Genomic DNA, 26,704 nt, shown 5'->3' with positions numbered 1-26,704 from the left:
TTCCTGCTGGCCATCGAGGTGCCTCCAAAGATTCCAAACATGTGCCAACAGCAGCCACTGTACATAGCACCAGATGTTTTACGTTGATTTATGTGTGAAATCATTGCTTTGTGTGCTTTTCAGAAAACTGAAAAAATATTCAGCCCTCAAAGAATTAATTGACTTCGTTTCCATCCGTCCATTATCCAACCTGCTATATCCTAACTACAGGGTCATTGGCGTCTGCTGGAGCCAATCCCAGCCAACTCAGGGCGCAAGGCAGGAAACAAACCCTGGGCAGGGCACCAGCCCACCACAGAACACACAAACACACACCCACACACCAAGCACACACTAGGGACAATTTAGGATTGCCAATGCACCTAACCTGCATGTCTTTGGACTGTGGGAGGAAATCGGAGCGCCCGGAGGAAACCCACGCAGACACGGAGAGAACATGCAAACTCCACGCAGGGAGGACCCGGGAAGCGAACCCGGATCTCTTAACAGCGAGACGGCTGCACTACCCCCTGCGCCACCATACCGCCCGACTTCGTTTCCCATCATTTAATTTTTTTTTTAAGATTCATCCCTCTGAATTGCTTTTTTTTCTCTAAATGACCACCAAACAAAAATGATATGCGAAGTAAGCCAATAGATAACCAGCTAAGTTGGTATCTCAAACCCTAACCAGTTTTTTAAATAGCCGATTCTTGTTATTTAAACCCCATTATTTAATTCCATGTCTTGTTGGTGCTGTCATTCTGACACCTCGGACATTTCCCACACTGTTGATTTTCTTTTTTCTAAGACTACCACCAAAATGTTTTGTGGATCTGAGCAGATAAGCATTACTGAGACCTTCACCTTTCCTTACTTTCAAATATTATAAGATGGACACGGGTTAAGTGGTCTTGTGTTTGGATAACTTTATATCTCATTTTTCTTTGACTACTAATGAAGAAAAAAAAGGGAATAATTAAAGGGTCCAAGTCTTAAAAGACAGTCAGTCTTTATCTAACCTGCTTTCTCCTGAACAGGGTCACAGGGGTCTGCTGGAACCTATTCCAGGTAGCACAGGGCACAAGACAGGAACAAGCACTGGATAGGGCACCCATCCATCACAGGGCAAACACACACAGACCCCAACCACCATGGGAAAGACATTATATAAATAAAATATATTATTATTATTATTATTATTAGGGTCACACTGCATCATCCTGCCTGTCAGCCACATTATTGTCTTTAAAAAATATCCCACTAACCTTTATGAGCAAGAAGGGTATCAAAGGATTCACACCACTTCACAGCTTCTTCCGGGGCCACACTACAGAAATGACACATCAATACAAAAGATTAGTTGCTTCACAAACTAAGTTTTCCCCAAATAAGTGGCAAGCCGAGTTCTTCCCTCTGCCACCATGGTCCATTGCACAACAGTGTAAGCAGACTCCTTCAACAATGGAGTTTCCAGTAAAGACCTTATTAGCTGCTATCAGTTCAGTCCAGATAATAAGGGCTGGCAGGGGCAGCGACAGAAGAATAGCAGTCCAATAAAAAAAAATGCAGTGCCATTAAATAATAATTCAAGTAACCAGATATTAAACACAAATTACCCCAGTTCTCACACTGCAATAAAACTGATTAATGACTTCCAGCTCCACAACTCAGCTCCCTCCTGGCACTCGTCCAATGGCCGGTAGGAAGCTGGTGCTAATCATTAGAGGAACCAGAATGCAGAAGACAGGGTCTGCACTGTTAAAATTGTGTGTGTGTGTATGCGTGTATGAGTGTGCGTGTGTGTAGTTAGTAAGTGGCAGGTGGGGCGCCCTCTCATTACATAGAATTTTACTTGTCCTCATTCCAACTGTCTCTTACCAAAAATGGCTTCAAGAAGGACCAAAGCTTTGAACATATGTGTTTATTATCAAACATTCACAAAGAAGTGATAAACACTGGGTGAACACAAATGCAAAAAATGTCTCGGGGCGTATCTTACATCCACTTAGCTAGCGAACGAGAGAACAATTTAACGGATTTAGATTGAGTTTTTTTTCTATAATTTGCTTGAACATTCCGGTTGATTTTGCGACCTCTCTCATCGCGCTAAGAATCATAGTTTGCTTATGGTATCGATGTATTCGTACAAATCCGAGAGACACGTAGCAGGCCAAGGGGAGGGGGGCAGTGCCCTCCTCACTCACATGCCAGCCTTGGGGCGTATCTTATCTCCACTTAGCTAGCGAATGAGAGAACTACTTAACGGATTTAGATCGGGTTTTTTTCTATGATTTGCTTGAACATTCCGGTTGATTTTGCGACTTCTCGTTTAGTGCTATTTATCGTAGTTCGCTTGCGGTGGTGATTTATTCGTACAAATCCAAGAGACACGCAGCAGGCCAAGGAGAGGGGGATGGGGACCTTCTCACTCATGGCCAGTCTCGGAGCGAATCTTACATCCACTTATCTAGAGAACGAGAGAACAATTTAACAGATTTAGATTGAGTTTTTTTTCTATAATTTGCTTGAACATTCCGGTTGATTTTATGACTTCTCTCATCTAGCTACAAATCATAGTTCACTTGCAGGAGCGATATGTTCGCACTAATCCGAGACAGAGGCTGTGGGCCGAGGGGAGGGGGAAGCGTGACGTCAGGAGTGGGGAGCTCTCCTCACTGTCCTGTTTCACTACTACGGGGGATGGCTAGTTTAATATATGTGAATCTAACCAAACACACTCTTGATGGTGCTAAAAAACAAACAAAGGCAGTGTTCTCTGAGGCTTTTAAGCCTTGTAAAGTCACGATGGGAAGAAGCTTCATTCTGCGGTGTGTCCTCATTACTGTGGGATATGTAGCAGGGAAGCTGGAAGGGGAGGAGCCAGATGCCCTCACTGGGCATTGTCTCAGTGCTGTGGAGAGAGAAACAGAGGATGAAGGTTTGCGGCAGCACTGCCTCTCGACCCCGGGTGGAAATACATAACTCAGAAGAATCCCAAGGTGGATTGACAGATGCACATGTGTGACAATATGTTTAGTCATACCGATCCTTTATTTATAATATTCTGTCACCGGATTGCACACTGCAGACTCTTTTCTGCTTGGCTGTGTGATTTTGCCCTGCATTGGACCCTGTACAGTACTTGTGCTTCTTCCTGTACACTTAATGCTTATGTAATAATAATAACGCAGACATTTTTACTTCAGTAAGATAAATACTGCATTAGGTTACTCGTTACTTTAAAAGTAATCAGACTACATACTGTGTGTTACTTTTAACGTGTTACCTTACTGTTCTTGAGATTGTGTTACTGAGTACACTGTACATTCAGCTCATCAACACAAGTGTAGCAATTTCTGGAATATTGAGACAGATTATTAAACCTAGGAGAAGGAATAACACAATCACCTAAACATTTGCCTCTGGAAATATATAAAATGGATGCTTCTACCTGTGGCTCCTGAAAGGGAGTCCGAAGCAAATACGAGGGTGAGTCAAAAATTATTAGCACTAGCACTGTACAATTTATTTTAATCAACTTTCAGAAAAGACGAATACATAATTTTTCGACATAATATCCCTGCTTTTCAATACACTTTGTCCATCTGTCAACAATCTTTCGTATTCCTTCATTAAAAAATGTTTTAGGCTGAGCTGCGAGCCACAAATGCACTGCTGACTTCACCTCTTCATCAGATGTGAATCTTCATCCTTCACAAACTGAAGTCTGTTGTGGATTATTTCATAGGCAATGTTGTCATCAATCATGGATGTGGACGGGTGTCCAGCTCCTTCTTCATGGCTGACACTTATGCAACCTTCCTTGAACTTCTCTGTCCATTCCTACACATTTCTTCACAGCAAAACACTTTCTCCATACTGTGCACAAAGTCTTCGATAAATATCGGCACCCTCAGACCACAAAAAACGAATCACTGCACGTTGCTTTTCTTTTGTGTAAATCACAAGTGAGGGCAGCACGGTGGCGCAGTGGGTAGCACTGCTGCCTCGCAGTTGGGAGACCTGGGGACCTGGGTTCTCTTCCCGGGTCCTCCCTGCGTGGAGTTTGCATGTTCTTCCCGTGTCTGCGTGGGTTTCCTCCGGGCGCTCCGGTTTCCTCCCACAGTCCAAAGACATGCAGGTTAGGTGGATTGGCGATTCTAAATTGGCCCTAGTGTGTGCTTGGTGTGTGGGTGTGTTTGTGTGTGTCCTGCGGTGGGTTGGCAACCTGCCCGGGATTGGTTCCTGCCTTGTGCCCTGTGTTGGCTGGGATTGGCTCCAGCAGACCCCGTAACCCTGTGTTCGGATTCAGCGGGTTGGAAAATTGATGGATGGAAATCACAAGTGGGGCAACCATTGTTTCTCGCACCGCAGTTACAAATGGTCTGATGTAACACGTTCTCACCTGCACAGCAGTGACGGGGGATACAGGAACCTCGTACGGAAAGCGCTGATAAGACAGTGCTGTCGACAGAAGTTTTAATGTAACCAGAGTGTGGATAATTTTTGACCCACCCTCCTACATGCGCAGGCTGACAGAGTACAACGGACATGCAGACTACTAAATCCTTAACAGTAACCTGGTTAAGGGTTTATGTGGTCACATAATCATGGAGAAATCTCCTTCTGTTAATCCGGTTCCACAAAAGCCAGTAACTCAGTTTCTCTAATCGTAATACAGTAACAGTTTACATGGCATTGTAGAGATCAGCTTTCTGTGAACAATTGGGTTATTGAAGTGTTCTATTTGTCACTTCTATATTTAAAGGGCTGCTAGTCTGATGTGGCTTTACTTCAACGGTTAGGTAAAGCCTCGGTCAGTAGTTAGTTTTGGGATGACACTGTCTAGAACATCTCAGTAGCACCACACCACAGTGTTCTCTGGTTGCTTACATTGTTAGGTCTCTCAGGCAGCCTTTAAAGGGTCATAAGGGTCCTGGCCAGGTGCTTTGTACTTTCACCTCAAGGCCATGTCACATTAAGCACACTTTTCCAGTGATTTTATGTCATAGCCTTCATTGATATCATTTTATCAAGGCAGTTGGTGACTTGCTCCTGTGAAGCTGGTTGTGTAATGTGACATACCCAGAGACTCACTCCTACTAGTCCAGGACTCACTCACTGTCATAGGAGCAGGCTCTGCGTACCTGAGAGCTGATTACCAGTGAATGGTCCTCCAGAATGCAGCAACAAGGTATAAAAAATTTGGGTCTGAAGTCTCATGTTTTATGTACAATGACAGAATGTAAAAAATGAAAAAAAAGGGCAAAGATCGCTGCTAAACTCACTGTACCCATTAATCTTTGGTTCAGCACTGGCTCCATCAGGCAGAATAAAGGGGCAACTGTGCTGGAAGGTTATGATGCATACCCAGCGATTTTAAAGTTTTTTAAATTGACATGGCCCGGCAATGAAAACTGCAGAAGTAGTCAGCAAGTATGACATACCAATGACTAGAAGTCGCATGGTAGCTGTGCCACAGTGCCCACGGGTGGCTACTTCAGACCACTGCACCCAGAAGTCTTCCATAAATCTTACATTGCTAGCTCTCTCAGGGAGGTTTGAAGGAGCCACAAGGTCCCAGTTCCTCTGAAGAGGCACTGTGTGCCGTCACCTAACATGCTAGAGCTTAATGAGCGGCCATCATGCCATCCTCCTAAGCCCTGCTATTAAATGGGCAGCTCGTGATACCTTGTACCAGCCACATTTTCTAACCCTTTAAGCCATCTTTCTTACTTTAGATGAAGGGTCCTTGGCCCTGCTCTAGACTTGTCTCTTTCACTTTCTCCATTCAATCCGGGGCTAACTGGGTAAATACATTGTGTGGAAGATCGGGGGTCGAACAGCCCCCTATCCCAGGTACAGACAGGCTCAGCAACACACAAGTCCCAAAAGCACACTTTTATTTTCTTTTTCTTTAGCACACAGTGCACCAATCACCACTTACTCAGTCCCTTTCCTTTCTCTCTTTTCTTTCTCCTCTTTTTCTCTTCTGCCTCCACTCCTCCTTGCAGCTTTGTCCTCCACCACTCAACTGTAGCTCCCTGATTGGTGGTGAGGCAGCTCCTTTTATAGCACACCCGGAAATGCTCCAAGTATTTCTTGACCTTCTTCTGGCTGCACTTCCGGGTGTAACTGTAGAGGTTCGATCTAGATTCACCTACAGCACCCCCTGGCGACACCTACAGAACCCAACAGGGCTGCTCCAAACTACAAGTCCCAGCAGACCCTGCAAACGTCCCAAACACAGTCTCTTCCTCGGTCCTTCAACCCAGCTGACATCATGGCCTGGTAATAGTCCTGGCCATCCGCCACAATTGGGTATGCGCTGCTGGCACACTGTCAGGACAAGGGGAAGGTTTCTCTCTGTCTTAGGGGCCTACTTGGTGTTGCCCACTCTTGTGCCAGCCTGGCAAACCCTAACCCATCACAAGAGTTAACTGGTCAAAAATTGACATGTGTCACTTATCTCTTGAAAATTGAACATTTGCATGTCTGTACTCACATTCTAACAAGACAAAACTCAAATTGTTTTTTTGATCAGGCATTTTTGTGATAAGAGAGAAATGTATGACCGTCTTATTGGAATTAAACAAAACCAGGCAGTAAAAAATACAGCTGGCACAAATTTGTGAGAATTTATTTAGCCGTTCGATGATTAAACTGTAATCATTTTGTGGAACAAAGCCAAAGCAAGGGTGAAGAAGACAGGGTCCTATGGGGTATTATGCACTTTCAGATTAAACACGGGTTTACAATATAACACGTTTTATAGAAAGCTTAAAAAAATAAGAACAATAAAAAATCTAAACTTTTTCTCCAGGGTTGGAATTGACTTTTATTCTTACTCTTACAAATGAATTTCCTCTCTTTGTTATTGGATAGGTGAAACACCTTTTCATAAACTGGCAAGTTAATATTTCATTGACTACTAAATTGTTTTGTAAAGTCAATGATATAACAGGTTGACATTTTATTGTTGGACACTGGGATGTCACCACCATTTACTGTTGGTGAAATTAACCCCATCTGTCTATTTGCAGCATGAGCAGCACTACATATGTTTCCATTAGAAGATCATGAGGGGTCAGAGCCCATGCTGGTGGCTTTGGGCCGCACTTCTCTCACGCACATTCTGGCTGTTTTCACATTCATTCTTTTATCTATAATGGGATACAATAGAAAGTCTGAGGATCGGAGGAATGTTAATTGCAGCCGTGGAGCTGTAAGGCAGTCTTAATCATTACACCAACTATTATCCATCCATCCATCCATTTTCCAACCCGCTGAATCCGAACACAGGGTAACAGGGGTCTGCTGGAGCCAATCCCAGCCAACACAGGGCACAAGGCAGGAAACAATCCTGGGCAGGGTGCCAACCCACCGCAGGACACACACAAACACACCCACACACCAAGCACACACCAGGGCCAATTTAGAATCGCCAATCCACCTAACCTGCATGTCTTTGGACCGTGGGAGGAAACCGGAGCCCCCGGAGGAAACCCACGCAGACACGGGGAGAACATGCAAACTCCACGCAGGGAGGACCCGGGAATCGAACCCAGGTCCCCAGATCTCCCAACTGCGAGGCAGCAGCGCTACCCACTGCGCCACCGTGCCGCCCTACACCAACTATTAGTCATCCTTTATTTTTACTGAATACTGAAATGTGTTTATTTGACTGAAAAGTGTTAATATAAAAGGAAATGACATAATATTTGGCCCAAATGAGAAAAATCTTTAAAAATTTGCCTTGTTATTATATCACAGTTTTTCAAATAAAATAAAAGGAATATACTGTACATATTATTTCAGAGATTGCTCAGAGTTTAGAACCAATTGCATGCCTGGCAAAGGGATGCCTAAAAACAAAATGACCAGGATGGCACTTGACAATGGAAGGTTACAGAGCTTCTCAGGGGACATGGTGTAATTTTTTTTGTGGGAAATCTTGTGCACACCATTTACTATCTTAAAGGGGGCTCCATAGAAGGTGGTTCAAGTCAATGTATTTGTTTAGATTGCAACTTCCTGTTTAATGTACAGCTTCATACACCCTTTAAAATAAAATGTGATTAAAAATACACAAAATGTAATTCAATAAAAACACCATGCACAAATATAATATGTTGAAACAGACAAAAGTGATACATATTGTCACAAAGAAAAACATTTTCAAAGTTCCAAAAATGGAAGCAGTATCACCCTGAGCAGAGAGGGGGCGCTCTCACTAATACCATCTCCAATTCCACCTGCAGTTCAGATGCTTGCCAGCCTGACAACGACCCAACTTCTGCTTCCACCACAAAGCCCCGCCCCTTCTAGTTCAGCGATACAAAAACCTTGAAAACACCTCAAGTGGACGTTCACTAGAGGACCATCATGTAAGGTGGAAGGGTTGACCCCTCACTTTTTTCTTTTGACTGACTTGATGCCAACTGTTTTGCACACCCATGTGAATTTTTCTTTACCCTGTCTTTGCCATTGTCTTTAATAAAACGAGGTTACCATCTGGTACCCTGCTTCATTTTTCAGATTACAATATATACACCTTAATTATGACCTTTATGAAGATGGTGCAGTGGTGGTGCTGCTGCTTCACAATAAAGGTTTGTATCCCAGATGCTCCTAGTATGGAGTTTTCCTGTTCTCCCTGTGTCCACATTGGTTTCCTCCCACAGTCCAACACATGCATTGGCCCTGATGAGTGTGTGCACGCTGTGATGGACATGCACCCTGCCTTGTGCTCGATGATTGCTGCAATACGCTCTAGCTGCCTTCAGGATGATCAGGTTAAGAAAATGGATGGATGGATACTAATGATATAAGTTAAGAGATGTCATGCTTGGTTCCCAATAACAAGAATATTTTTAATTATGCTAGCATCTCTATAAATCTCCATTCTGAAGATTTATTGTAAGTCACTGGTTAAAGAAGAACCTATACAAAATTTCAGTGTGGATTTAAAATGAACATATGTGTGGTCAGTACGTGCTGCTTGTAGAGAAGCTTGTCCTAAAATGTACTGGTCAACAGCAGAACTTCATCAAACTACATAGTGGCCTCAGAGGATCCCCATGAGGAGTGCCTTGGCCCCTTAAATAATAAAAAAGGCACTTAGCAGGGCAGCAAATCCAGAGGCCTCCCTACAGCCACTGTGTTCTGTCAGATTGAGGTTTTTACTGTTGATATAGACGTGGTCCTGAGGGTTACCAGAATTTAATCTGATGTAAGGGAATAAAGAGCCCCTCCTTGCCGATTCATGGTGAGGGTTCAAAAGGCAGAGTATGTACATGACGGTGGGGATGGTCATTATTCAATTGGTTTGTTTCTTAAATGGGAAGTGGATGTGCCAGTTCATAGTTAAGCGGGGAACACGTCAAGTGGAGCTGCAGAATTTATTTTTATATATTTACCCCATCTCTTAGGCTGACAAGGAAACTCATTTTTAACGCTTGCATCCACAATCTCTTTTTTCGGCCATGACCCGCACTCATGACCATAGGGGATGTGCCTTTTAGCGCAGCTCTTTCTTCTCCACAACATCCTCATGGCTGTTCCCTCACTTGTGAATAAGACCCTGAGATACTTAAACTCCTTGACTTGAGACAGCACGTCATCCCCAACGTGGAGAGGGCACTCCACCCTTTGCTAGCTGAGAACCATAACCTTGGACTTAGAGGTGCTGATCTTCATCCAAGTCGTAGTACACTCAGCTACAAAGCACCTCAGTGGTCACAGGTAAGGAAAAATCTACATCCCAGTTCTACTTCAGCACTCATACATAAAAGGTTCTTCAGACTTCAGCAATATATGAGTATAAGAAATGTATTTAACAAAGATACACCTTACTTTGTCAGCAATCAGGGCTATGATGTCAATCCTTTGTTAGACAAAGGCTATACAGTGTATGAATATACATGTGGATATTTAATAATAATAATAATAATACATTTGTAGGCGCCTTTTTAAACACTGAAGGACACCAAACAATAGATAAAAGCAAAAATACAAAAAATTTAAATCAGACAGAGCAATTGTAATAAAAGAGAAAAAGCAGTCTTAAACAGATGAGTTTTAAGTCTAGATTTGAAAAGTGAGAATGAATCAATATTTCTAAGCTCAGATGGTAATGAGTTCCAGAGCTGGGAGTTGCTCTGCTCCTCATGGTGGTAAGACGACGAAGGGGACAGTCAAGTGAATGGATCTAAGGGTATGGGAGGGAATGGAAACATGGAGGAGGTCGAACAGATATAGGGGGGCAAGGTTGTGGATAGCCTTAAATATTAACAGGAGAATTTTGAAGTCAACGCTGAACTTAACCGGAAGCCAGTGAAGTTGCTGCAAGACGGGAGTGATATGGGAATAGAGGGGGTCCTAGTAATGATGTGGGCAGCTGAATCCTGGACCAGTTGAAGCTTATAAAGAGATTAAAACATAATGCCGATAACATGTTAATCTAATATACAGTATATGGGTCTGTATATGGGACATTAGATCAACCTATATTAGTTTACATACAGAAATACATGATGCTTCACTCCAAACCAAGGGTAACCTGGATGGACTGCATACAAGATTGAGGACATCCTACTTGGAGTAGTTAGACAAAAGGCAATATAACCAAAAAGCTTAACCGACTAAAATGTTCCATAAAGGTTTTTCACTACAGGCCACATCATCTGCAAAAAACAGAGACGTGTTCCTGAGGTCACCAAAATGGACACCTTTCACCCCTTGGCTGCACCTAGACATTTTCTCGGGAGAAGCTCCAAGCAGAGCCACTGCTCCTCCATATCAAAAAAGAGCCACTTGAGATGGTTCGAGAATCTGATTAGGAAGCCCCCATGGGAAGGTGTTTCAGGCATGTCCAACCAGGAGGAGACCTCCGAGCAGACCCAGGACATGCTGGAGAGATTATATCTCTTGGCTGGGTAGAGAATGCCTTCGTATTCTCCTTGGAGGAGTCGGAGGAGGTTGGTGGGGAAAATGGATACCTGGGTATCTTTGCTTAGACTGCTGCCTCTGCAACCCAGACACAGATAAGAGGGAAAAGGATGGATGGATGGATGGATGGATGGATGGATGGATGGATGGATGGATGGATGGAGCTTAAATTATACCGTGTTTGATCACCTCTCATTTGTTTCTGTTTCATATATTTTGGCACACTCTCAAACTCCTGATTTCTGCAATGGAGTCTCATATTGGAGGCCCTTGGCTAGAATCTGCATTACACAGGTATAAGCTTGACATTCTGATAAGATCAAGATGGTATCTCTTCCTATATAAATTATTTGTACTTTTTACGTAGGAACAACATCTTTCCAAAGATAAACTTTTTAAAATTAGATAAGGTATTTCCCCTTGGTTACTCACCTTATAGGGTCAGATTGTGGGTTGACATTTTCATGAGATCCTGACTTTGTCATAAGTAAACTAAACCTGTTCTTCTTCTCCTTCTCCTTAACCCTAAGTGATTCAAAGACAATGAAAAGAAAAGCACAATTAATAGGTGACAGAGTTAGTCAATGGTTTTATTTGTAGGACCACTCTACATATCAGTGTTTCTTAAACTGTTTTTCTTGTGACCCAAACTTACTCTTCCTAATGTCTTCAAGGCCTAGTCTGTGATGATCAGGGAGGGTCGCCACTGATTGTCATAGTGTTTGACCCTTGGAGAATCACCTCTGACAGTCATAGCAGAGCAATTGCTTAAACTGCCCACGGTGACCCATCATGAGACACTTTTGTAAACGTTACGTGACCCTTTCCCATTGAATACAATGGTGAGTCACAACCCTGCATAACCCAAAAGGCGGCAACCCACAGTTTAAGAAACTATGCTATGTACTACTCTATCATTTGTTTGCATAATATGATTGCTTTGTTTTTAACAATTTATGAATATATGAAAAAGTGCTTAGTTAAAAATGTATATAAACTGATTTATGCCATTCAGTGATCAAGTATGATTATTATGATAATACAGCATGCTATTAAATCCATTTCAGGGGACAAAGCCTATCACAGCAGCATTTTTCTCAAGGCAGGAATCAGTCTAGAACAGAGCACCAGTCCATTACTGGCAGAGGAACCATCATATATATCAGAAATGTCAGCTTCACAACCACCAAACAAAACTGTTAAGAAAACACTTTCAGTTTTTTACATTTTTAAATGCAAGAGATCATCAGGACATATTTTGTAACACCGAGAAAAGAATACACCAAAATATCACTTTTAACATTATGTACAACTAATCATATATAATAAAATGCTAAGATCTGTCTGTCTGTCATGTGAATACTCACAAAATACTGCAGTGGTGGACCGTGCATTTCACACCTAGGCCTTCAGTAGTGCTCCGTCTGAATCAACCCGCCCCTCAAAAACTAATTTATGGTTATAAAAACCATCTTAATATGCAGAAATACAGTATAAAGAGCCGTTGCATCGCAGATGGATAACTCCTATAGCCACAATAAATGCCTTTATTGAATAGACAAACCAGGGGTGAACAAGTTCCTTTCTACTGCAGCTACAGCCCGCGACACACATAAAAAACATCAATAATAACTCATAAACTTGCAATATTATTTAGGAAAATCGCAACATTTTACTCACCAAAAATTCGGATTATTTGTAAACAAAATCCATCCTTCTCTCTTTCCTCAAAAACAGTTCAATTACTCTGTTGTACAGATTATCCGTGTGCTTCAGTTCCATCACAAAGTCCCTTTCTATCGCCATCGAAGCTAATGCTGAAAGTCGAACCTGCCCTGTCGTATTTCTGGCATAAGTTTTAATTCGCTTTAGGGCTGAAAATGTCTGCTCAACAGAAGCAGTGGACACGGGAATGCTCACCGCCAAACATACCAATGTGTACAGCTGCCCCATGATGCCCTCATTCAGATTTTTATATTACTCCATCCTATCCAATCAACGGGTCTGAATACGGTGACGTTGCCGTATGCCTGCTAGAGGGCCCTAGTGAAACCAACTCAATATCTGATTGGTTGAAGCAACGGTTTAATCGACATCTATTTTGTGTTAGAGGGCCTGTAGAACGGATTGTGAAGGCCTCCTAGCAGACTTCTTTGACTTTGACCCTGCCTGGCAACAAATGATGGCTGAAATGTGATTAGTTAAATGCTTTAATACGAAAATACATGTCTGGAAGCAGCACAGCCATCGGAAAAGCTATGAAAGGAAGCGGACAGACTATTTGGAATTATTTAATAAGTATTCATGGACAAAATATAATTAACATCAGTTTGTGATTCAGATATTTTTTTTGGCCAGCAGAGAAGGCTTTGCAGGCCCTGATGGCCCACCACTGAAATACTGAGGCTAGAACCTTCATCCTGGTATTCAGTTACGTGATATATCATTTGATGCATGTACTTGGACACATCATCAGTGATAGAACCTGGAGTCATTGGGTGTTTCAGTCTGTCAAAATATCATACATCCTCTTCCAGGTGACCCACCAGGGGTTGATCAGGCCTCAGCCTGTGTCCAAGTGGCTTACTAATGCCCCACGGTTCTCCTCTCTTTAGCCAGAGACACCAGGTGGCTCTCTCTGCAGCCTCCAAGTTGCCCTGATGATGCCAAGGGTTCCATGGGCCCTGAACACCCCCACCTCTACAGGCAAGCACCTTGTTCTCCACCCTTGCCACAGACAGTCCTAACCAGCTCCTGGTATTTTGCCTTCTTCTTCTCTCGGGCATCCTCCATCCTCTCCTCCCATGGAACCATATGAGATGTTTTGTGGCCTCTGAACTAATAAGGATGTCAGATCTCAGTCATCCTTAAATCGCAAGCTTATAAACTGATAGGTTCTGGAAATGAAAAAAATGTGAGGTAGTGACAACCTCAGCAAAGTGCTCTGTGGCTGTGGGTTTATTATGGCAAAGAGATTGCAAAACCAAGTGACGTGGCAGAAAGAAAAAGAAGAGCAGTGACATCTGCTGAGCGTCAAACAAATTGCAGAGGCCGATTACATATTGAAGAACACCATACTAGGAAGAAGAAGAAGAAGAAGAGCAGCAAAATCTGCTGAGTGTCAAGTGCACGATATAGAATGCAAGAACAAGAAAGACAGAAATGCAGTCCCACAGACGTCTTTACCATTGTTCATATTTAGACTTTTGTTGGGTCACACAACCCCATCTCATAAGAAGACATGACACTGAACCACATTGACAAGCCAGAATAAAGAGCACTTGAGTAACAGACAAACACAGTGCCTCAGAGGCGTGTGAGACAAAGCCAAGTATACAGAATGCAAGAACAAGAAGGAGACAAACTGAGGATCAAAATCATGTTGTCAATGTCAACCTTTATTTGCTCATGTTGAATACAAAAGAATGTGTTGCAAAACAGAAAAGTTCAGCTTGCTCTAGATGGTCTACCAGAAGTAATGAAATACATTATCAGTTTGAGAGGAACTGAAAGATGTAACTATTTAGAAAACATAAGTATTAATAGTTTCTTATGTTTAATTTGGTTTGCATTTTAATTTAGGAACATGTGTTTGTGTGTTTCACTAATATAGTAAATATCAGATTCTGTCTTTCTGCACTATTACTATAAAATCCACCTCTAAGCTTTCGTATTGTACTTGTGAAGTCGTTAATAGCACCAGTAAAATTTACACAACCTAAGCTTCCATTGGACAGGATGGACGGGATCACAAGACTGCTCGGACTTGGTATATCATTGCATGTAAGTAATTTTTAATTCATTTCATTTTATTAAAATAACACATGGACCTACCCTGGCCACAGTAACTGGTAACATACAAAAAAATACAGAGTGCAACTGACACATCTGGGTAAAATCTATGAAGCTCCATTCTGTGTACAATAGATAGAAACTATGAACATTAGTGTGTGAACAGTTCTTCAATGGAATAATAAAATGCAAAATGCACCATACAATATACAAAACACAAGACATAGTAACACAATATAAAATAATACAGTGTTACAAAATACAATACAACTACAATACAAATACAAATATAAAATTCTAAATACAAAATACAACAAAAATTGACTATATAATAAAACAGCCCAGTCCCTCTGAGCAATATTATTGGTCAGCTTGGCTTTGGTGTGATTGGTCAGTTTCACTTCGGTGATGGAATGAAAGAAGAAATGTAAGTGTAAGACATGAGGAGGAGTAAAGGAATATGAGGCACGCTGAGAGAGTTGCCCTCAAAGACATCAGGTATAAAACCGGACAAGAATGAGAAAGGTGTCTTGATAATAATGACAGTGTCTGAGACGCAGGCTTTATGGGAATGCACACGAGAGAAGGTGGGCTGATTAAAAGAGGCTCTGGCACACGCAAATACATAGGAAAGGCAGTGAATATACATTTAGGGCAAGAGATAGCAAATATTTTCAAATTACCATATATACTTGCAGATAAGTTCTCCTGCGGATAAGTCAGGACTTGATTTTACCGTATAATTTCTGGTATTCTGGTATCAAAAAACACAAATCAGTGCAAACGTTGCTTTGGAATAGTTTGAGTATTACCATGTGGTCACTAAGGCACAATACATAGAAAAAAAAAGCCATTGTGCTCTGTGGTTACTCTCTCAGGTGGGCATTAGCATATCATAATCTCTTGGAACAATAGCGTGAGTTTTCCACATTCGACTTATACGACCAACATTATAAAATACCAGAAATTATACGGTAAAATCAATCCCTGACTTATGCATTGGAGAACTTAAACGTGAGTATATACGGTATATAGTCATGTACAGTATATCTAGTTAAATATATAATTTGGATGAAAAGGGCACTTTTCCAAAATCAGAATGAACACTGAAGAGACAAAAGATTGTTATAAAATAAAATAACAGGGATTAAAAAAAAGTGACAAACATACCCCCAAATGAAACAAAACTCTGTGTCATGCTGACATGTTATGAGAAAGTGTTGGAGGTTCTACAGAGGATAGTATGGGACATATTTGGGCACTAACCTCTCTTTCTTCTTCCACCCCAGAGCAGAGGATGAGCCAACAGAAGATACAGTATCTGGCATGGTTCAGAAGTTCTGCTCCGTCTGGTCTCAGATATACAGAAGAACAGAACCGGGCGGAAGGTGGAATTCAAATAACAGGACCTCCATCTGTGACAGCCACACTCGCCCACAGAAGCCTCTACTAGAAGCCTAGCATTGAACTGTTTAGTTCAAATTATTTTTGTTTTTCCTCAATGTTTCTTAGCGTTATTAAATGGTGTTTTCTGGTAGACCTCACCCTTTTACACTGTACTGTGTCTTCTGCTCCTATGTCCACCATCTTTATGGACCTGATTAAGCACAGGCTTTTGAAGCCCTGTCTCTTGGTGGGGTGTCTGCTATAGATAACAGCCTTTATGTACATGAACAATCCTTTACTGTCTCCTGCCCCACCATTTGAACCCTCCCAATTGCAACCTTGGCTAAATTTCAGAGAGGTAGACCTACTTTTGTAACAGAGACACTGTCATAGAGCTCCTTCCAGTGGCCCCTAGAGCCCTAAACCTCCCATTGCCCCTAAACTACCATGACTCCAAGGTGGCCCTTTTAATGTTTATCTTAACAGAGGGACAGCACGGTTCCATGCCTTCTCACCTTGGACTGTACGCCCACCTTTATGACCTCAGGCATTCCCTGATTTGGTCATACTCTCTTTCCTAACAACAGGTTAGACAACCCTAGCAAATGCTGGAAATGCTGCCCACCCTGATACTCAAGCCTGAGGGATGGACACAAGTTATCCCTGCCAGCATCTGTGTCACCTTTGTTCTCAGGGCTGTAGCTGGCCCTCAGGGCTGTAGCTGGCCCATCCTCACTCACACGCCAGCTTCGGGGCGTATCTTACATCCGCTTAGCTAGCGATCAAGAGAACTACGTTAGTGGATTTAGAGCGGGTTTTTTTTCTAGAATTTGCTTGAACATTCCAGTTGAGTTTGCAACTTCTCTCATCACACTAAGAATCATAGTTCGCTTGTAGGAGCAATATATTCGCGCTAATCTAAGACAGAGGCTGCAGGCCGAGGGGAGGGGGAAGCATGACATCAGGAGTGGGGAGTTGGTCTACCTCTGCGTTTTGGAGTGTACCTTGCATCCGCTTAGCTAGTGATAACTTTTTGTTTATTGTTATATATACTCTGTATACAGTATGTATGTGTATAACACACAACAGATTTCCTTATCACATATTTATACATTAGAGTAAACAATCTATTAATTTGTTTTTCATTTTGCAGGGGGCACAAACGTATCCCATTATTAACAAACACAATGCAGGATCTAACCCCATGATGAGGGCACACTCTTATACAAACTCCCCCTCAGTCGATGGATCTTTGGTGCACTAGAACATTAGAAGAATTGTGACGAGAACAGACCATTCAGCCCAACAGGCTTGTCCATCTTTTTCACTTAGATTGTCCAAAATAATGTCAGGTCGAGATCTGAAGGCCTCTACAGTAAAGTCCTACTCTCCACCAGACTACTTGGTCATTTATTCTATTTGTCTATGATTCTTTGCATGAAGAAAAACTTCCTAACAAGTGTGCAAAATCTGCCCATAACATGTTTCCATGCGTCCCTGTGTCCTTGTTGCAGAATTTATTTAACAATTACCAATTCAATCACATCACTTCTTAATCTTTGTTTGCTTAAATTGAAAACATTTAACTCCTTCTCCTCATAACTCATATCCCTTAGTCCTGCAATGAGTCTAGTCTCTTTCCTCTGGATTTTCTCTAGCACTGTTATATCTTTTTTTGGAATATGGAGACCAACCGCTGCATTTTGGAGTGTATTTTGCGTCCGCTTAGCTAGTGATAACTTTTTATTTGTTTCACTACTACGCGGGTGGAGCCACGGGGGATGGCTAGTATAACATAATAGTGCAACAGAAATATTACAAGTACAGAGCAGATGCTGGTCTGCTTATGATTCCAAGGATTAATAAAATAACAATGGGAGGTTGAGCTTTTAGTTACAGGGCCCCTAAACTGTGGAATGGTCTGCCTGCTACTATACTGTAAGAGATGCCCCTTCGGTCTCAGCTTTTAAAATCCCGGCTGAAGACTTACTACTTCAGTTTAGCATACCCTGACTAGAGCTGCTGATTAACTGTACAGACTGCATCTCTGTTGTTAGTCATTAGCACTAAAACATAAGTAACATGATAGTTATATTTGTTACTAACCCTCACCTATGCTGTGTCTCTTCTCGGTACTCAAATGTGGCACTTGGTGCCACGGCCCACCTGCCAAGTTGTTTTTCCTGCCTAAGGTAAAGTCATCCCTGATGGAGGATCACAGGAGTCGTGGGACAGAGGGGTCCTTTCATCGGATTGGCTGGCCCTGCGCTGTTTCAGCTATGGAATGGCCAAATGGGGGAGGCAGCTTGATGGCTGAGATCTCCAGGACTCTAAACAAATCCAAATCATATTATGTGATATCATCTACTGTTAAATTCTGGTCCGTACTTGTAAAATTTTTATTTTTATACTGTATTGAGGATTTGTCCTGTTCTGTGTATTGTATTGACCCGCTTCTTTTGACACCCACTGCATGCCCAACCTACCTGGAAAGTGGTCTCTCTTTGAACTGCCTTTCCCAAGGTTTCTTCCATTTTTCCCTACAAGGGTTTTTTTGGGAGTTTTTCCTTGTCTTCTTAGAGAGTCAAGGCTGGGGGGCTGTCAAGAGGCAGGGCCTGTTAAAGCCCGTTGAGGCATTTCTTGTGTGATTTTTGGGCTATACAAAAATAAATTGTATTGTATTGTATTGTAATTCAACAGTAGATAATATTACATAATATGATTTGGATTTGTTCAGATTCTGAATTCTGCCACCTGTTGCTTATCAACAGCCTTCACAACAGTTACACAAGCAAACTGATTTGTTTTGCTGCATTGGGATAGTCGACTCCATTGGGCGTTATGCATCTGTAATTGGGAGTCTTTGGTTTACATTAAACATAACTATCACTAGTTAGGTGAGTTTTCATAAAACAGATGAAGAGACATGAAAAGAGACACAAAATCAGCCTACACTTGCACAAGTCAGTCTGCGGTGAGAATGAATCACCAGCAGTAGCGTCCTTCTGTGGCACAGGACTCTGCACCAGAGGCTGCTTATGACGCCAATTGAAACAAACCAATGGCTGATGGTGCACTTCCCTATTGAGCTCTGCAGACTTGCTGTGTACAGTTTCACTTGTGAATTTTGGGAGGAACAAGTATTGTGTTGCAATCTCTTTAGCTGCTGTCAGAGAAACAAAAAAAGAGCCTATCGGTAAGCAAACCACATGTATGGCTGAAATGCTGTGGGCAAAGATGAAGATCTTCTGCTACATCTTTCTTTTTTTCGCTTGTTTTACCTTGCCTTTGACCTTTCAGCCATTTATTTTTATGCAAAGAAAGAAAAACAACAGTAGGGTTTTATGATCACTGCAAATAATCTGAAGAACTGTTGTGAAGGTATTGTGACATTGGCATGACACATTGTACATTTTGGAGACAAACATTCATTTGTTTTCTGAATTTTTGCAGCATAACCTGATGAACAATGCCTTGCTACAGTCTATTGAGCATGAACCTGTGGTGTCATAAAAGCATTTATGGAGTAATGTCTACACAGCATTGTAATGAACTTGGGGTGCAAGAGAGAGCAATGGAATCAGCACTTCGACAACATTGGTGGTAGTTGGCCCTCAGAAGGACCATTGCCTCCTTTTGCAGCAAACCCACGTCTCCTTCTTTGGCTTCTCTGCAATGTTCTGTGGCTCCACAAGCATCCAGCTGCCTCACTGAGCTGGCGCAGACATGTAATTGACTCTGCCTCACACCACTCATTTGGCATCAGCGGTAACACCATCTGTCACACTTTACCCTGCTCCATGAGCTGATAAACTTTAGAAGAGCAGCCTTATATAAAAGCTTCTCTTAAGTGCTCTACCTGGTTTTATGGCTGGCTTTTCCGGGTAGCTTCTGTGGTCCCTAACGTCTGGGCAGAGTATTATTTTAAAAAGCAGACCATTGAAGTACAATATCTATATGTGGTATTTACTCTATGAACATTTGACAAAAGAGAGTAGAACATTCAGTACATCAAACTCATTTGCTTGGCTATTAGCTAAGTTATCTCAATTTCTCTCTAAGATCATTTTTAAAAGTACTTACGTTTTCATGCTTCGACTACTTAACTCGGTAGTTTGTTTTTCAATTCCCAGCACTCTTTGTGTGAAAAAATACTTCCTGGCTCCAGTCTTAGAAGCACTTCCCCTTAACTTCCACCGGTATTCTTGAGTATATGACTCAATATTTCATTGAAAGTATTCCGGTGGGTTAATTTTATGGATACCTTCGAGAATTTTGAAGACCAGCAATTAGGTACCCACACAGCCTTCATTGCGCAAGACCAAGCAGTTTTAATTCCCTGAGCTTGTCCAAGTAGGACATACAGTGCATAAACACAGTTTGGCCCTCAAATAAAGTTTATATACCCTGTATACAGTATGCATGCATATAACACGCAACAGATTTCCTCATCACATATTCATATATTAGAGTAAACGGTGTATCAATTTACAAACTTATCATATTATTAGCAAACACAATGCAGGATCTAACCCTGGATGAGAGTCCTGGATGAGGGCACACTCTTATACAAACTCCCACTCAGTTGATCTAGAACATTAGAAGAATTGTGACGAGAACAGGCCATTCAGCCCAACAGGCTTGTCCATCCTATTCACTTAGATTGTCCAAAATAACGACAAGTCAAGATCTGAAGGCCTCTAAAGTCCTACACTCCACATTGCTTGGTCATTTAATCCATGTGTCTATGATTCTTTGCATGAAGAAAAACTTCCTAATGTTTGTGCGCAAAATCTTCCCTTAATATGTTTCCATGTGTCCCTGTGTCCTTGCTGCAGAATTTATTTTAAAATAACCACTGTAATAATTCCTGTGATTATGTTAAGCAATTCAATCGCGTCACCTCTTAATCTTTGTTTGCTTAAATTGAAAACATTTAACTCCTTCTCCTCATACCTCATATCCCTTAGTCCTGCAATGAGCCTAGTCTCTCTCCTCTGGACTTTCTCTAGCACTGTTATATCTTTTTTTGGAATATGGAGACTAACAATAAACACAGTGATCCAAAACCGAACACTGCGCAAAATGTACATAATCAGCCAAGACAAAAAAATAACCATTTGTTCACTGTATATTTTTTAAGTAATGTTTCTTTCTCAAATCAATCGCAGGATCACAGAGGTTGGGTTGGTGGAGTTCACATTTAAATCCAATTTATCGTCAGAACACAGAACATTTGAATTTGACAAGCAAGGAGACCATTAAGCCCATCGAGCCCATTTGCTTAGCTAATAGCTATGATGTCCCAAAATCTCATCCAGATTCTTCTTAAAGTTTGTCAAGGTTTCTGCTTCAACTGTGTACAATGAAATTCTTACTTGTGTGTCTCCCGCAGACCAAAGACAGGAGCAAGAACCAACAATATACAATGAATACCAACACAGACAGCACAATGCCATACATTAAATAGAATATCAGACTATGCATACAGAACACAACTGTACAGTTGTTGGTAAAAGTGGCCGTTCATTAGCCGAGCAACCTGGGGATAACATCTGTCCCTGAATCTTGTGCCATGAGTGCTCATGGTATCCTGGAGGCCTTGGGAGCAAAGTAGGCAACAGGCCTGGATAGGAAGGCAGTCCATTCTCACAGACCCATGCTCAGTCCCATACGGGGCTAATTTTAGGTTGTAAATCAACATGATATGTAAGCCTAACTGGTGCTAAACTGGAGTATGTGGAGAAAAACACAAACATGGTGGACAATGTGCATACGTGCTCATCACAAACAACGACTAGATATAGGATTCAAAATCCACTTGCTGGATCTGCGAGTGCTACCACATATACGTCTGTGTTTGTATGTGTGCATGTACATACTTGTATGTGCATACATAGTTACCATATATACTTGTGTACATGCACTGTCTCTCAGCCACATTGGCCAAAAAGAAGGAACTAAGCCCTGTCAGCCTCAGTGCTCACTCATAATGTCCGTATTTAGTGCGTTTATTAACCCAACCTATACATGTTTTGAATGTAGGAGCAAACCCAGAGCAACATAAAAATAACTGACAAAAATAACGCAACCAGGACCAGTTCTGTACAGGTGTCAATCAGCACTCTCTGATCACTTACTGTAGCTCCTATATTGTGTGTGCGTGTATACTCTATACTTTTTTACTGTGTATATATAGAGTACAACATAAATAACAAGAGGCCTTAACTCCATTGTTCAATGTTTTTCTTCAAATAACTCATGCATACATACTGTATATACTATCTATCTATCTATCTATCTATCTATCTATCTATCTATCTATCTATCTATCTATCTATCTATCTATCTATCTATCTATCTATCTATCTGTTACACAAAATTTGCAAGATAAATACAATATGTAGACACACTTACCCACTTTTTTCAGCCTTTTTTATTCCCTGCAAATCTGAAGAACTCAGCATTTTGAAATATGGCTCCTCTTTGGGGGCAGAAAAGTTCAATTGAGGAAACAGAAACACAACTATTTCCATGCTCTGCTGGAGAATATGCATTGGCCGTGTCTGAGAGTGACTGTGTCTTAAAATCAGCGAATGGAACGACAGCTTTTATAACATCATTGGGTAGACTTCTTTTTTCCCTCCCACAGGAAGCTGTGACATTTATGAAACTACGAGCAAAAAAAAAAAATACATCAAGCAAATAATTCTTTAACAGGGTGTATGGTGACAGTCAATAAGGGTAAAAGTTAAAAAGGAAGTTAAAGGCAAACGGTTATCAGTGTTCATCAGACGCGAGTATAAATCAGCCCACAGTGAATGCTGAAAGAGCCAAGTGAACCTATCCAACTACAGCGGTAAATGCAGTAGCTTTTAAAAAGTTCCAAAATTGTTCTTTTCTTGCCAGGTTAAAAGAAAACAAACGTGTGACTGCATTCACAGGGTGTCTGACTAGGAATGGAAAGTATGCTAACAGTAAGCCACGTCAACAATGAAGCTGCGCCCACCACTCTGTCTCCTTTAATTTATATTGTGGGAGGAAAAGCAGAACAACTACAGAAAAGGTTATACACACACCGGACGTTAGGTGGTGGCAGCTTCTGGTGGAAGGCAATGTGAACGTCTAGGGTAATGAGAGGTAACATTTCTAACTACCGAGACAGTAATTTCATTATTTACTTGTTTTTGTGACATTTAATTGCATATTCTCTGTGTGTTTTGTCCTACAAAGAGTAAATACTTGCAGCATTACAAAGGCTTGAATGTTTCTAAATATCCTGCACTTTCACACATCAGCAAAGATCAGGGGTGTCCAGCACTGATCCTGGAGGGCTACCATGTCTGCAGGTTTCACGTCCTGCCACTTTCTTCATCAGTGTCCAGTTTCTGTTGTTAATCGCCTTCGGTTCCCATCATTTCAATTGCCATGTTTTTTTAAGACTCAGTCTTCTGAATTGCTTCTTTTTTCTTTAAATGGCAGCTAAACAATAATGAGATTCAAAACCAGGAAACATGTGGTGCGCTAACCTGTGTATCCATCATACAATATCTGAAAGTAAAGAAAGGTGAAGGGCTCAGTAATGTAGATCTGCTCAGTCACTTGTGCTGATTGCTCAGATCCTTAAAACATTTTGATGGAGCTATTAGGAAAAAAAATTAAATTAACTGTGTTGCAATTGTCTGCAGTGGCTGAATGAGAGCACCCATGAGCCAGGATCAGTGTTGGACACCCCTGGACTTTGCTGATGTGTGACAGTGAAAAATGTTTTGAAACATCCAAGCGTTGAAATGCTGCAAATATTTACTCTTCATAGGACAGAACACACAGAGAATATGCAATGAAATGTCAGAGTCCTCAATAGTAAGTCAATTAAAATGAAGCCAAAAGAAGGTATTTGGCTATAAAAAAGGGTCACTAATTAAGAAAGGAGCCACAGGAGCTCTCCAGGATTGGAAGTTGGACATCCCTGCTACAGACTACCTTCTTTAAAATGCAGGCCAAACTCACACCCTTTATGAAAGTAATGAACGCAATAAATAACATGATCTCTGATTCCATCTGGAACATGCTAGAGAAGGCTATGATCCTTAACTCTTTCAGGGTGGATGTCGACTTTTGTTGAAATTCGGGGGTAAGGATGGTAATCAGCGGTGAACAGCGACAAAACTCACAGATACGTTTTAGTTTGACTCTCTTTGCTAGATGGAGAGTTAGCTTCATTGATGTGACTTTGATTTCCTTTTCGTGAATGAGTAGCGATGAGCAAAAACTTCTAAAATGGCACGAAAATCTAGTGAGAGACCAAAGCAAACGTGCAAAGAAAAATGCTCCACGGGTGACATTTTGTGTGTTACCGCTGAATTGTACTCTGACTTGTTGGACTCAAAAATGAAATTGAGGTTCCAGCATCAGCTGATCATAGTGCTGAACATGTTCACATAGCTTATGTGCCCGTTAAGCCGCCTAGGAGGTTACCCACACTTATGATGACAAGAGGTACAAATTAGACTGCATTGCACTGCGACTGCCACCATCACACGAAGATAGCCAGGCAGCCGGCCTGCCACGGAATTCCTTCTGGCCGTCAAGCTGCCCAGAGCAGTGGCCAGAGACAACAAACAGGCGCCAACAGCAGCCACAACACACAGCAACAGACATTTTATGTTGATTTATGTGCGAGACCATTGCTTTGTTAGCAATTTTTTTTTTTTTTGGAAAAATATTCAACCCTCAAAGAGTTAAAGGCATCCATGCATACTATAAATATTGGTTAGCATCGGGGTATAAAACACTGGTCCTGGAGGGCCCCAGTGGCTGTAGGTTTTTATTCCAATCCAATTGCTAAATTAGAAACCAATCCATGCCAATCTTAGACTTTACTTTTATGGCTTGTTAGTCTGTAATGTGGAAGAGAGGTGAAAAAGAGAGTGTAGGCAGGGTGGAATGGGTGGAGAAGAGTGTCAGGAGTAATTTGTGACAGACGGGTATCGGCAAGAGTGAAAGGGAAGGACTACAGGACGGTAGTGAGACCAGCTATGTTATGTGGGTTGGAGATGGTGGCACTGACCAGAAAGCAGGAGACAGACCTGGAGGTGGCAGAGTTAAAGATACTAAGATTTGCATTGGGTGTGATGAGGATGGACAGGATTAGAAATGAGGACATTAGAGGGTCAGCTCAAGTTGGACGGTTGGGAGACAAAGTCAGAGAGGTGAGATTGCATTGGTTTGGACATATGCAGAGGAGACATGCTGGGTATATTGGGAGAAGGATGTTAAGGATAGAGCTGCCAGGAAAAAAGAAAAGAGGAAGGCCTAAGAGAAGGTTTATGGATGTGGTGAGAGAGGACATGCAGGTGATGGAAGTGACAGAGCAAGATGCAGAGGACAGAAAGAGATGGAACAAGATGATCCGCTGTGGCAACCTCTAACGGGAGCAGTCGAAAGAAGAAGAAGAAGTTAGTCGGCAATGTAATGTTCTTTTATTGTAGATTTTTTTTTCCTTTCTAAGGAAATTATCCAAAAGATTTGTAGCCTAAAACAGATCATTTTCAGTCTGTCATATTTTCCATATTAAACCAAATAGTGCATGATGAATCCACACAGGTGTAAACGGGAACAACTTAGAAGGAGTACTGCTGGCTCCTTTGTCATTTGCATCTTATTGCTAATAAGGAGCCATTAAAAACAGTGAATGACTGAAATAAGCAGTGAAGGGTGGGGAACTGTAACAAGCGAGCCCACTTAAATAAAGCAGAAAAATGTCACTTGAACAATAAGTGCTTCATTAGCAATAATTGACTTGATTGGAACAAAAACATGCGGCCACTGTGACTCTCCAGGACCGACGTTGCCTACCCCTGGTTTGCATGAATAGAAAAAATTCGGAAATTTCTGTTCACCCTTCAACTTTCCCACAGGGGGAGCTATACCTTCCAATTTAATGTTTGGTCACCTGAAACTGGCACATTAAACAGACATGAAAAGTGAAGGCACAACAACTTTAGTGAGAAGACCTAACCCAACGCTGCTTTCCCATGAATTAGTTGCTGAACGCATATACTGAAGATGTGCAGTAGTTTCTCGGTTACTTTTAACCACAAACACTTTAACGTAATCATTCACATCATCTGCAACTTTTTAGACCTGGTAAGCAAAAATATGTTTGAGGTTGAATGGCACAATTGATCTGAGCTGTGCAGTTAACAATTTGAATCAACACTAAGACTCATTACTCATTCTGAATCTGACTGCCTCAGTATTCTTTAGTGCAGAGCCATTTCATTTTAAGTAAGTGTGAAGCCGCTTGGCTTTTTTTTTTTAAATTGTGCTGCATTTCGCATAAAAAGCAGATACGTATATGAATGGAGTGATCTCTTACTGTAAGACTTTGAAAGAAAGAAAGAAAGAAAGAAAGAAAGAAAGAAAGAAAGAAAGAAAGAAAGAAAGAAAGAAAGAAAGAAAGAAAGAGTTACATATAATAAACTCCAGTGCTTCATGGCAAAACCAGCCTGTTGCCTCTTGAGGTCTAAATTCTGTCTAAATGAATAAACTTTACTTTTTTGTCTTCATAACATGCAAACATACAATGCTA

At 41.5% G+C, this 26,704-nt stretch overlaps 1 protein-coding gene across 2 annotated transcripts in view; it reads right to left on the bottom strand.

The window, feature by feature from the left end:
* LOC114658900 (regulator of G-protein signaling 21-like) overlaps positions 1-23,015 on the bottom strand; it is a 30,244-nt gene extending 7,229 nt beyond the window's left edge. The window contains exons 1-3 of one of the 2 annotated variants that reach the window (XM_028811010.2): positions 22,528-23,015; positions 11,365-11,457; positions 1,248-1,309 (exon numbers count right to left, since the gene is read on the bottom strand). In XM_028811010.2, the coding sequence (XP_028666843.1) occupies positions 1,248-1,309; positions 11,365-11,457; positions 22,528-22,667 (295 nt within the window). In that variant the 5' untranslated portion in view covers positions 22,668-23,015. Of the gene's footprint in view, positions 1-1,247; positions 1,310-11,364; positions 11,458-22,521 lie in introns of both variants that reach the window. The other variant, XM_051932811.1, reaches the window with a different exon arrangement.
* Between the last annotated feature and the right edge of the window lie 3,689 nt (positions 23,016-26,704).

The sequence above is a fragment of the Erpetoichthys calabaricus genome, chromosome 10 (assembly GCF_900747795.2).
Source record: "Erpetoichthys calabaricus chromosome 10, fErpCal1.3, whole genome shotgun sequence".
Lineage (NCBI taxonomy): Eukaryota > Metazoa > Chordata > Cladistia > Polypteriformes > Polypteridae > Erpetoichthys > Erpetoichthys calabaricus.
The sequence above is the reverse complement of the archived record's forward strand: the minus strand, read 5'-3'. Positions and strand labels throughout refer to the sequence as shown.